The sequence below is a fragment of the Equus przewalskii genome, chromosome 14 (assembly GCF_037783145.1).
Source record: "Equus przewalskii isolate Varuska chromosome 14, EquPr2, whole genome shotgun sequence".
In the NCBI taxonomy this organism is placed as follows: domain Eukaryota; kingdom Metazoa; phylum Chordata; class Mammalia; order Perissodactyla; family Equidae; genus Equus; species Equus przewalskii.
The window spans coordinates 24,077,507-24,088,949 of record NC_091844.1 but is presented as its reverse complement, the minus strand read 5'-3'; the positions used below and the strand labels follow the sequence as shown (position 1 = coordinate 24,088,949).

At 40.6% G+C, this 11,443-nt stretch overlaps 1 protein-coding gene across 1 annotated transcript; it reads left to right on the top strand.

Annotated features, from left to right (window-relative positions):
• Nucleotides 1-989: 989 nt before the first annotated feature.
• On the top strand, nt 990-3,795 carry LOC103563788 (regenerating islet-derived protein 3-gamma-like). Its single transcript, XM_008539237.2, has 6 exons — nt 990-1,019; nt 1,338-1,424; nt 1,999-2,117; nt 2,324-2,461; nt 3,098-3,224; nt 3,514-3,795. The coding sequence occupies exons 2-6, from the start codon at nt 1,349-1,351 to the stop codon at nt 3,579-3,581; spliced, it is 528 nt and encodes a 175-aa protein (XP_008537459.1). The 5' UTR covers nt 990-1,019; nt 1,338-1,348; the 3' UTR covers nt 3,582-3,795.
• The last annotated feature ends 7,648 nt before the right edge of the window (nt 3,796-11,443 follow it).

Below are 11,443 nucleotides of genomic sequence, written 5' to 3'. Positions count from 1 at the left end.
AATGAAAATGTCGGTTTTATTTCCTGCAAGTATATGGATCTGAAGAATACAGGTGGATGCCACTGCCTCAACTAATGTGAAGGCACCAGAACTTTTAAACACCTTTGCTTTTGCCCCATCAGCACAAGCGTCAACAAGGTGAAAAACACAAGCAACATATTAGTATAATTATGAAAATTAAAACTGAACGGTCCCCCTACAAGGGTCTTGAAGACCACCATGGCCTGCAGAACACAATCGGAGAATGCCACTCTGAAGAAGCAAATTGCCAGCTCAGACTTGACCTGAGCTGAGGAACTATTCTGTCTTCCCAAAGAGGTGGCTGGAACACAAGCCTATTTATCTGCTGTGCCTTCCCATCCTGCCTTGCCTATGGACTTACGAGATTATTCCATGTGTCCTTCACACCTTGCTGCAATCTTGAAGCAGCAGCTCTGAACCACTGCTCCTTACTTTGTTTTCCACTGTTTGTTTTCCCTCAAAGCTTTGTCCTCACCACTATTCCGTTTCCTATTCCCACTCAATTTTTATTTCTTCATATGTTTTTATTTAGTCTTAAAACACAAGGTTCAAAGAAATGTATGAATATACGCCTACAGGAGTGAGTTCTTGGTAGATGGCTCAAAAATTACACTGAATCCTTTCCCTTCCTTTCCAGTGCCACATTACTTAACGAACTATGAAACATCAGAATTTGTGCCACAGGGCTGCCTTCATTCCAGTACGTTTTTCAGAACAAGTTACCTGGGCAAGGCTGGGTAAAGGAGAAGTTCACCTGTTCCTGAGAAAGTGCTGGCCCGCTAATCAGCAGGAAGTAGTACCAGGGCAATTCCCAGCCTTTGCCAGGAAGAGTCTATCCCAGTGCTGGGAATCTCCTGGAACCAACGCCAAGCCCATCCCCATGCCCCCTGATCTGGCTCCACACCCCTGTAATTCATTTCAGTGCCCCTCCCTCAGATCCCTTATAAAAGCCCAGTGTTTTCTGACTTGACCAACCTTCACTGACCCCTGCAACACAGGTAAGTGGCAGCAAGAGTAGGAGAGACTTGTGGCAGGGGTTTTACCTCACACATTTGGGGGAAGGTTTTAGGAGGATGCCAGTGCTCAGACAACACTGCAACTCTGAGACTCAGCAAGGGCTGTCCTGGGAAATCTCAGAGGGAGTAGGCTGCACACATTCTAACACTTTTCCAGAACTTTAAAAGGGAAGGATGTCACCAACATCAATATTCCTAGGGGATTAGACACAACAAAAGACAAGAGGCAGAACAAAGGGCTCTCTGTGTGCTCTCTCTCTGACCATACTTGCTTAAGTGATCTCTGATTGCTTCCTGAAGTTACACACAAGATGGCTCCTCCCATGGCCCTCTGCAGCGTATCCTGGGTGCTGCTCTCCTGCCTGATGCTCCTTTCTCAGGTCCAAGGTGAGATTATTCTGCTTCTTGCACTGGGTTTCCTGTGAGTGCTCAGGGCAAAGAGGAGGAAGGCTCCTGTGTGACAAACGTGGTCACGGTGAGGTATATCCCCACAAAATGAACCGCCTACAGTTTCTCCATCCTCACTCCTTCCTTCGGGGTAACTAGCGGCAGAGGCACTCCAGTGGTCCGTTTACACTGGAGTGAGATGATTTCCCATTTTCTCAATGGACTCTTATTTATGTTGGTAGGTTGAAGAGGGAAAGCATGAGGGGTCAGTAATGAGATATGGGGAGGTAGAATGAATGGAGAGCTAACTGTAGGCACAGTCAGCCCAGAGCTGAGGAAGAGGTGAAATTTTGAATATGGGAGAAGGATAAAAGAAAAGAGATGATTCCTCATTTAATGAGGCTGGTTCAAGATCCAGGATCCTGAAAGTGGTAGCAACAGTGAGAGGTAGTCAGGAGTATGGTGTCACTTCCCCAAACACTGGCCTCATAGGTATTCCCCAGAGTCGCCTCCTAAAACTAATCCCCACTCTCCATTTCTCTGCATCCCTCGCCTTTATTTCCTTCCATCCCAGGTGAAGACTCCCCGCAGGGCGCGCTCGCTTCAGGGATCAACTGTCCCAAAGGCTCCAAAGCCTATGGCTCCTACTGCTATGCCTTTTTTCTGACAGCAAAATCTTGGATGGATGCAGATGTGAGTAGCTGAATTTGCGGGTAGCAGTTATAGGGGGAAGTGCACTAGAGACAGGGTTCCCGTGTGGCTTCCATTCTACAGAGTTTCCTGAAAGAGAGAATGAGCACCCTCATCTTTTGCAAACACAGTGCTTCTCACCTATCTCTGCCGGCCCCTTCCCCAGTGACATCTCAAGCTGCTCCTCAGTGTCTCTCTTCCTCACACAGATGGACTGCCAGAAGCGGCCCTCGGGACACCTTGTGTCCATCCTCAGTGCAGTTGAAGCATCCTTCGTGGCCTCACTGGTCAAGAACTCTGCCCACTCCTACTCATATGTCTGGATTGGGCTCAATGACCCCACACAGGTGCGATTACTTTTTCTCCTCTTGTTCCCTCTCAAGCTGCTGTGGCCATCCAGGTCTGCTCCTTGGCCCATATACCTGCCCAGGAAATACCCTAGAGAGCCTGGGAGCTTAGATATCCAGTGGTCTTTTCAGGGGAAAGGGAGAACCTCGAAGAAAGCTGAGTAGCTGAGTTCTGTGGATGGCCCCAGTCTCCAGCTGCAGTTAATCTGCCTTTGGGCAGGTTTTGTACACAATTCGTGCATGAGGTCTTGTCATTCATTCTCTGAGTCTCCCTGAATATTACATATACTGTGCTTAGGGAATCCTAAGTGAAGATACAAGGCATTTTGCTCCTAAAGAACAGACATTGTCGTTGAGTATCAGAGGGCAAACACAAATGTACCCCCAATTGTTGTTCCACCAGTAGCATGTTACTCTGAGTGTTTCCATCCGTCTGTGTTATTTTGGCTTTGGGAATTCCCAGTAGGAGGAGGGATTAGTGGGAGCTTCCCAGAGGAAACTCTGGGGCAGCACCTGGAGGCACAGACCAACTGTCACAATTTGGGGGAAGGGATCAAGTGTTCCAGTTGAGGGGATGATGCAATGAGAACTCAAATGACCATTCAACCTCCCCTGTTGCCACCCTCTACTCCATAGGGCTATCAGCCTGATGCAGGTGGATGGGAGTGGAGTAGTACTGATCTTATGCATTACCGTGCTTGGGAGAAAAGTCCCGCCACTGTCTCAAACCCTGGCTACTGCGGGAGCGTGTCACGAAGCACAGGTAAGAGACAGAGGAGCTACCTCGTGCCCGGTCTTTTCCATCCTCTCATCCCCCATTTCTAAGCTTGAATTTCAGGGAATGCTCCTCAGCTAGGATATGCAATGTTGGCTTGCCTTTCCCCATCTTTGTCTTCTCTCCTCTCAACTCTCTTTGAATCTCCTTTCCCTGGAGTGGGATTCTGGCCAAGAGGAGATAGAGGCTCTGGATCCTAGGCCAGAGTCTGAGAGCACCCCCCTTGGCTTCACCAGCTCCACCAGTCCCATTCACTTTAGTTCTCTTGTCTCTCCAGGATATCTGAAATGGAAAGATTATAACTGTGATTCGTACTTGCCCTATGTCTGCAAGTTCAGGGCCTAGGAGAGCTGAGATTCAACTGCCTGAGTCTGGTATGCAGCTATCATGGATATTGGACGAGTGTGAAGACCCACCCAGGATAGAGTATTTTCTCCACTCAGCCAACATTCTGAACTTCCCTCATTCTGAACTTCCCTCCTCCTCAGCCTCATGTCAGGCTTTTTTGTGTGGTCCATGGCCTAGGTTTTCAGAGAGCAATAAAAAAAAATTTTTTGCATGCTTGTGTGCTTTTGTACTGCAGTCTCATAGCAAGACTCTGAGGAAGAAGTGGGTGTGCGAGAAAATCTAGGTCTTGCCTTGGTTCAGTTTCATGCAGACCCTTGGGAAAATGACCGAGTGTCTATTCCCACCAGGGCATTTGTGATGAACAGACAGGCCCTGTTCCCATAGGAGTTACACTGCATACGGAGAAGACATTGGGCTCTCACCCACTCTCCTACACATTCCCCCTGATAGTGTGACCCAAGCAGCCTTATTGCAGTCTAACGTTATTTAGAACAACACTTCTGAAATCATTTGCTGTGAAGGAGTTTTCTTTCCCTCAGTTTGCAATCTACCATGGAATGTTACTTCTATACAATGTAGTAAGAAAAGAATGACTTGCACTCCCAGTTACAGTGGTTACATGTAGAGCACTGGAAGCTGTCACTCTCTTTCTTAAAACAAGAGAAAAACTCAACAATTGGAGAATCAACAAATTTCCTTGGGGTAATCAGCCTGATGTCTACCATGGTAAATATGTAGAGCCCTTCTCATTTCTGCTTACCTGGATCAGGAGCTGCTAGAATCATAAATTGTTAGAAATATCAAATGCTAATTTAAACAAGTGCCTCTACTCTGAGCATGGATTGGTTTTCAGAGTGAGAAACTCCTGGAGGCTGCCAACTTAGGGAAGTCTTCATGCTTTCAGGGGTTTTACCTTCTGGAACTCCACCAGATTCTTGTGCTGAAGAGAACATAACCATTTTGATTTCTATCCAAGTAAAGACACCATAAGAAGAGAAAAACTACAGTCAATATCCCTAATGTACACAAATGCAAAGATCCTCAACGGAAGACTAGCAAACTGAAGTCAGCAGAACATTAAATGCATCGTACTCCATAGCCAGTGGGATTTATCCCTGGGGTACAAGGATGTTTCAACACATACAAATCAATCAAGGTGATCACCGCATTAATGGAATAAAGGAAAGAAGTGCATCATCATCTCAACAGATGAAGAAAAGTCTTCCGGAATCTGTGGTACAACATAATATCTATAGTTAACAATACGTATGGTATTGTGCACTTAAATATTTGTTAAGAAGGTATATCTCATGTTATGTGCTGTTGTCGCACACACACGCACAGACAAACCCTAACAATAAAAGAGGCATGAGAAAACTTTCAGTAGTAATGTTTATATTTATTACCTTGGTTGTGGTGATTGTAACACAAGTGTATGCAGTGCACAAACTCACTAAATTGTATACATTAATTATGTGCAGTTTTTTGTACAGAAATTGTCCTTCACTAAAGCTGGGGAAAAAATGGAACAGAATATCCAATATTTGTGGGTTTATCTCTGATGCCAGATCTTGGTTTTCATTAAATTCTGCAATAAAAGAAACAAGAGCTTCTTAAAGAAATGGTTGAATATAAGAATGGGCGGTAAAGATATCAAATAAGCCTGAAGCACCTGATAGTGCCAGAAGGTAAAGAAGTGAATATAAAAAGAAAAACATACTGTTAGGGTTGTGTCAATTTGACATGGGAGCCCATGGAAAGAGCTCCCAGTGGTCAGAGTTGGAAGTATTTGTGCAATTCAATAAAGTAGTATTGGATTATCACCCAGAGTTTAATGCAAACAGTCATGAGTCAATATTGATCCAATTAATTAATATATATTTGTGTGCATTAATTAATATTTATGTTTAATTAATAAGAAAAGACCAATCTCCTGTGCAGAAAAATCCCAAATAACTTACGGATCTCTTCCATTTTCATGGAGGGGGAGCATAATTGCTTACACTCTAAGTGTGAACCATCTATAGTGACTCTTCCCAAGAGTAAAGTGTGGAAGGGGGAGAGAAACGATTAACTTGATAGTGGAGAAAGCTGACAATCACTACATTAGCCAGGTATCCAGGCTAACAGCAACCGTGATGAGTCTTTTTGATGGGAGGTACCTTTGAAGCAGTATGAGAAGGGCACTTTACCTCTGTGATCTTCCTCCCCAAAATATATAACCCCAGTCTCATTGTGAGAATGAAATATCAGACAAATTCCAATAAAAGTGTATTATACAAAATACCTACCAGTTTTCTTCAAAGATATCAACGTCATCAAAGAACAAGGAAAGCCTAAAGGACATGAGGTAAAAACCAAGGCAATTTGAACTGAATATGACTTTTAACTAATACTAATGTATCAACATGTCTCACTAATTGTCACAAGTACTATACTAATGTCAGATGTTAATAATAAGGAAACTGGGTGTGGGTTGTATGGTAAGGCCCTGTATTACCATTGCAGTAATTCTGTACGTCTAAGACTATTCTGGAAATTAAAGTCGTTTTTTAAAAAAGAGTTACTGTAAGTGAAATACAAAACCAAAATATATGTATTATAAGACCATTTTTAAAATATTGAATTCCCGAAACCAAGCAAATCTGTCCAATAGCTACAAAATTTTCTAAAATCTTCCTCTCGATTTCTCACCCTACCTCACCATAGACTAGGCAACAATCAGTTTGAGAAACAGCACTATTTCTTGGGTCACACGTTAGGGCAGGCCCTGTCTTTAGAGGAGTGGAACGGAATCACTTTGCTGAGTATTTGCAAGAAAGGGCCCCAATGGGTTTTCTCTCCTGTGTTCTGGAAACATATTCTGGCCTCAATCTTGACTGGAGTTGGGCAGACTTAACATCTGGCCAGATTTCTATTAGTATGTCTTGAATGACTGAAAAATTGAATAAATGATGATTTCTTTGAAAAGCACCACTGACATGAGTGATGAAGGGCATCATTTTCAATGCATCTAAATATTTTAGACCATCATATGACTCACCACCTCACTGCCATCACCCTCCCAACCTCACATCTGTTGTGAGAATAGAGCACTTGGTCTATTCCCTCATCTAGAGGATGAGACTTCAGCCAAAATCTTTTCTATGGGCCTAGAGCAACTCAGCATTGCTCCAATGGTAGGGTTGCCAGGTAAAATACAGGACTCCTAGCTAAATTTGAATTCCAGATAAACAGCAAAAACTTTCTTAGTATAAGTATATGCCAAATAATACATCTTTGCTCAAGTAGACAGATATTGCACATATGCCAAATTTGGTGATACTACACGTGGACCTCTACATTCTGAAATGAATATCGGGGATGAATAGACAATGCCTTCTTTCTTAACTGATGTTTGGCAAGGCTTCTGTAACCTTTCCAAGATAGGCTGCTTATCTTCAGAGGTGGGGATCACCAATTGCATCTGAAACTTAACTATAAGCACATCAGTTCTTTCGATACAGAATGTTTTTGTATTATTATCTGTCAGAGTTAGGGAGCATTTGCTCTTTATTCTCTAAAAAAGTTTGTATAAGATTGGAAATCTATGTTTCTTGGTAGTGGGGTAGAACTCTTGCAAAAAATCTGTTAACATAAAGTCTTCTTTGTGAGAAGATTTTAAATGTAGATTAAATTTCTTTAACAGTTATAGTAAGATTTTCAAGATTTTCTTAATATCACCACAATGAGCTAGCATCTCACACCTGTCAGAATGGTTACTATTAAAGAGACAAAAAATAGCAAGTGTTGGTGAGGATGTGGAGAAAAATGAACCCTCTTCAGTGCACTGCTGGTGGAAACGTCGATTGGTGCAGACACTATGGAGAACAATATGGAGGTTCCTTGAAAAATTAAAAAGAGAATGACTATATGGTTGAGCGATACCACTGGGTAGTTCTCTGAAGACAACAAAAACACTAATTTGAAAAGCCATATGCACCACTACGTTCACTGAAGCATTATTTGCATTAACCAAGACATGGAAACCACCTAAATGTCCATAAATGAATGACCGGATTAAAAATAATTGGCATATATTTATACGCAACGAAATGCTATTCAGCCATAGAAAAGAATGAAATCTTGCCATTTGTGACAACATGGATGGACCTTGAGTATATTATGCTAAGTGGAATAAGTCAGAGAAGACAAATACCATATGACTTCACTTGTATGTGGAGTCTAAAAAACAAAACAAACCAACAAGTAAAACAAATCCAAACTCATAGATACACAGAAAAGATTGGTAGTTGCCATGGGAGACTGGGCTTGGGTGAGTGTTGAAATGGGTAAAGGACATCAAGAGGTACAAAATTCCAGAGATGTGAGACGCTAGCAACAGTTGTTATTTTGCCCTAATTCAGTCATGTTAACAAAGATGCTGGCAGCCGCCATTGGATTCTGTCTTCTACCCATGTTAGTCCTGGGGTTTGCGCTGCCCCTAGAACACCAATTTAGTTGAGCCCAGTCAGGGCAGGCAGTCTACCCCAGGAACTGGCCCTGCCCACTATCAAGCCTGTGGTGCACTTGTGGGCCCAGATAGTCATAGTCTGAGGGACCTCTGCATTGGGGGAGTGAGTCTGCCTTGAATCCAGGTGGCATGCATGCATACGTGCCTGTATTACTGGGGTGGGTGGGCCTGTGGGTAGTAGGGCATGTTGGCCGCAGCTGACTTGTCCTGTTGGCCTCTCAAACAGCCACATAGGGATCGGTCCTGCCTTTCAACACCTGAAATCATTGTGCACTTCCACAGCTGGGGCCAGCTCCACCTATCCGTACTCCTGAGAGAGCCTACAACTGCTATGTGCTACAGAGAGCCAACCAAGCAAAAACTACAAGAGTTTATCACCACTAAACTGGCCTGACAATAAATGTTAAAGGGACTTGTTTAAGTAGAAAAAAAAAAGATAACAAATAGGAGTCAGAAAATTATCAAAGAAAAATAATCACTGCTACAGGCAAATACGTGGTAAATGTCACCTCCTAAAGCTAGTAGGAAGGTCAAAAGACAAAAGTACTAAAAATATCTATCTCCATGATAAGAGGTTAAGGGATACACACACACACACACAAAGAGGTTAAATATGAAATCAAAAACTTAAAATTTGGGGGAAAGGCAGTAAAAGTGCAGGACTTTTAGAAAGAGGTCAAACTTAAGAGACCATCAAATTAATATAGATTGCTATAGAAATAGGTTATTATATATGAACCTCATGGTAATCACAAACCAGAAACCTAAAATAAATACACAAAAAATAAAGAGAAAGGAACCCAAACATAATACTAAAGAAAGCCATAAAATTGCAAGGGAAGAGAGCAAGAAAAGAAAAAAAGAGCGGAAAAGAACTGCTAAAACACCCAGAAAAAAAAGTAACAAAATGGCAGTAAGGACATGCCATCAGTAGCTACTTTCAATGTCGATGAACTAAAGGCTCCCGTCAGAAGACAGAAGATGGCTGAATGGATTTCAAAAAAAGATCCATGTATATGCTACATATATGAGACACGCTTAAGACCTAAAGACACTCACAAACTGAAAGTGAAGGGATGGAAAAAGATACTCCATGCAAATGGCAACAATAGAAAAGCTGGTGTAGCAACACTTATATCAGAAAAAAATAGACTTTAAAACAAAAACTGTAACGGGAGACAAAGAAGGGCACTCCATAATGATAAAGGGAACAATCCAACAAGAGGCTATAGCACCTGTAAATATCTACTTACCCAACATAGGACACCTAAATATATAAAGCACTTATTAACAGACATAAAAGGAGAAATAGACTGCAACCCAATATAGCAGGGGACTTTAACACACCACTTACATCAATAGATAGATCATCCAAACAGAAGGTCAATATGGAAACATTGGCCTTAAATGAAACATCAGACCAGATGGACTTAGTAGACATACACAGAACATTCCAACCAAACACTATGGAATACACATTCTTTTTGAATGCACAAGGAACATTCTCCAGGATAGAGCACATATTAGGCGACAAGACAAGTCTCAATAAATTTAAGAAGATTGAAATAATACTAAGTATCTTTTCTGAGCACAACAGTATGAAACCAGAAATCAACTACATGAAGAAAGTCAGAAAAGCCACAGATATGTGAGATTAAACAAAATGCTACTGAACAATGATTCATCGGTGAAGAAATCGAAGGAGAAATCAAAAAATACCTGAAGACAAATGAAAATATGACATAGAATTTATGGGATAGAGAAAATGCAGTAATAAGATGGAAGTGTTTTATAACACAGGCCTACCTCAAGAAACAAGAAAAATCTCAAATAAACAATCTAACAATGCACTTAAAGGAACTAGAAAAAAGATGAACAAACAAAGCCCAAAATCAGTAGAAGAAAGAAAGTCAGAGCAGAAACAAACAAGATGGAGACCTAAAAACAATTGAAAAAAATTAATGAGACTAAGAACTGATTCTTTGAAAAGATAAACAGAACTGACAAAACTCTGTCTAGACTCACCAAAAAAAAAAAAAAAGAGAGAGAGAAGGCTCAAATAAACAAAAACAAAAGAGGATAAATTACAATGGATACCTCAGAAATGCAAAGATTATAAGAGAATACTACGAAAAGCTATACGGCAACAAATTGGATAATCTAGAAGAAATGGATACATTCTTAGAATCATACCACCTTCCAAAACTGAATCAAGAAAAAATAAAGAATCTGAATAGATTGATCACTAGTAAGGAGATTGAAATGGTAATCAAAAACCTCCCAAAAAACTAAAGTCCAGGAACAGATGGCTTCCCCAGTGAATTCTACCAAGTATTTAAACAAAACTTAATACCTGTCATTCTCAAAATCTTCCAAAAAATTGAAGAGGAGAGAAAGCTTCCTAACTCATTCTATGAGGCCAACATTACCCTGATACCAAAACCAGAAAGTGACAACACAAAGAAGGAAAACTACAGGTCAATATCCCTGATGAACATCGATGCAAAAATGCTCAACAAAATACTAGAACATCAAATACAACAGTACATTAAAAAGATCATACACCATGATGAAGTGGGATTCATTCCAGGGATGCAGGGATGGTTAAACATCCACAAATCAATTAATGTTATATTCCACATTAACAAAATGAGGGATAAAAATCACATGATAATCTCAGTACATGCAGAGAAAACATTCAACAAGACAGCATCTATTTCTGATTTTACAAAACTACGAATAAAATGGATATAGAAGGAAAGTACCTTCATTATAACATTATTACTAATGTTATATTACTAACATCATTATTACTAAGGTCATTATTACTAACATCATTACTAACATTGTAAAAGGTATATATGAAAAATCCATAGCTAATATCACACTCAGTAGTGAAAAACTGAAAGCTTGTCCTTCAAGAACAGGAATAAGACAAGCTTGCCCACTTTTACCATTCTTGTTTAACTGGATGTCCTAGCCAGAGCAATTAGACAAGCAAAAGGAATAAAAGGGATTCAAATTGGAAAGGAAGAAATAAAACTGTCACTACTTGTGGATGACATAATTTTACATATAGAAGACCCTAAAGAATCCATCAAAAAACTACTAGAAATAATAAGCGAATATAGTAAAGTTGCAGGATACAAAGTCAACATACAAAAATCAGTTGCATTTCTATACACTAGCAAAGAAATGACAGAAAGACAAATCAAGAATGCAATCCCATTTACAATCACAACAAAAAGAATAAAATATCTAAGAATAGGTTTAACCAAAGAGGTGATAGAACTGCACATTGAACACTATAAAAAACTGTTGAAAGAAATAGAAGAAGACACAAAGA

Excerpts from the sequence above, each read along its gene's own strand:
- LOC103563788 (XM_008539237.2), top strand. The coding sequence starts at position 1,349 with ATGGCTCCTCCCATGGCCCTCTGCAGCGTATCCTGGGTGCTGCTCTCC. Across the intron at positions 1,425-1,998 it reads GCTCCTTTCTCAGGTCCAAG|GTGAAGACTCCCCGCAGGGC; the intron begins GTGAGATTATTC and ends CTTCCATCCCAG. Across the intron at positions 3,225-3,513 it reads GAGCGTGTCACGAAGCACAG|GATATCTGAAATGGAAAGAT; the intron begins GTAAGAGACAGA and ends TTGTCTCTCCAG.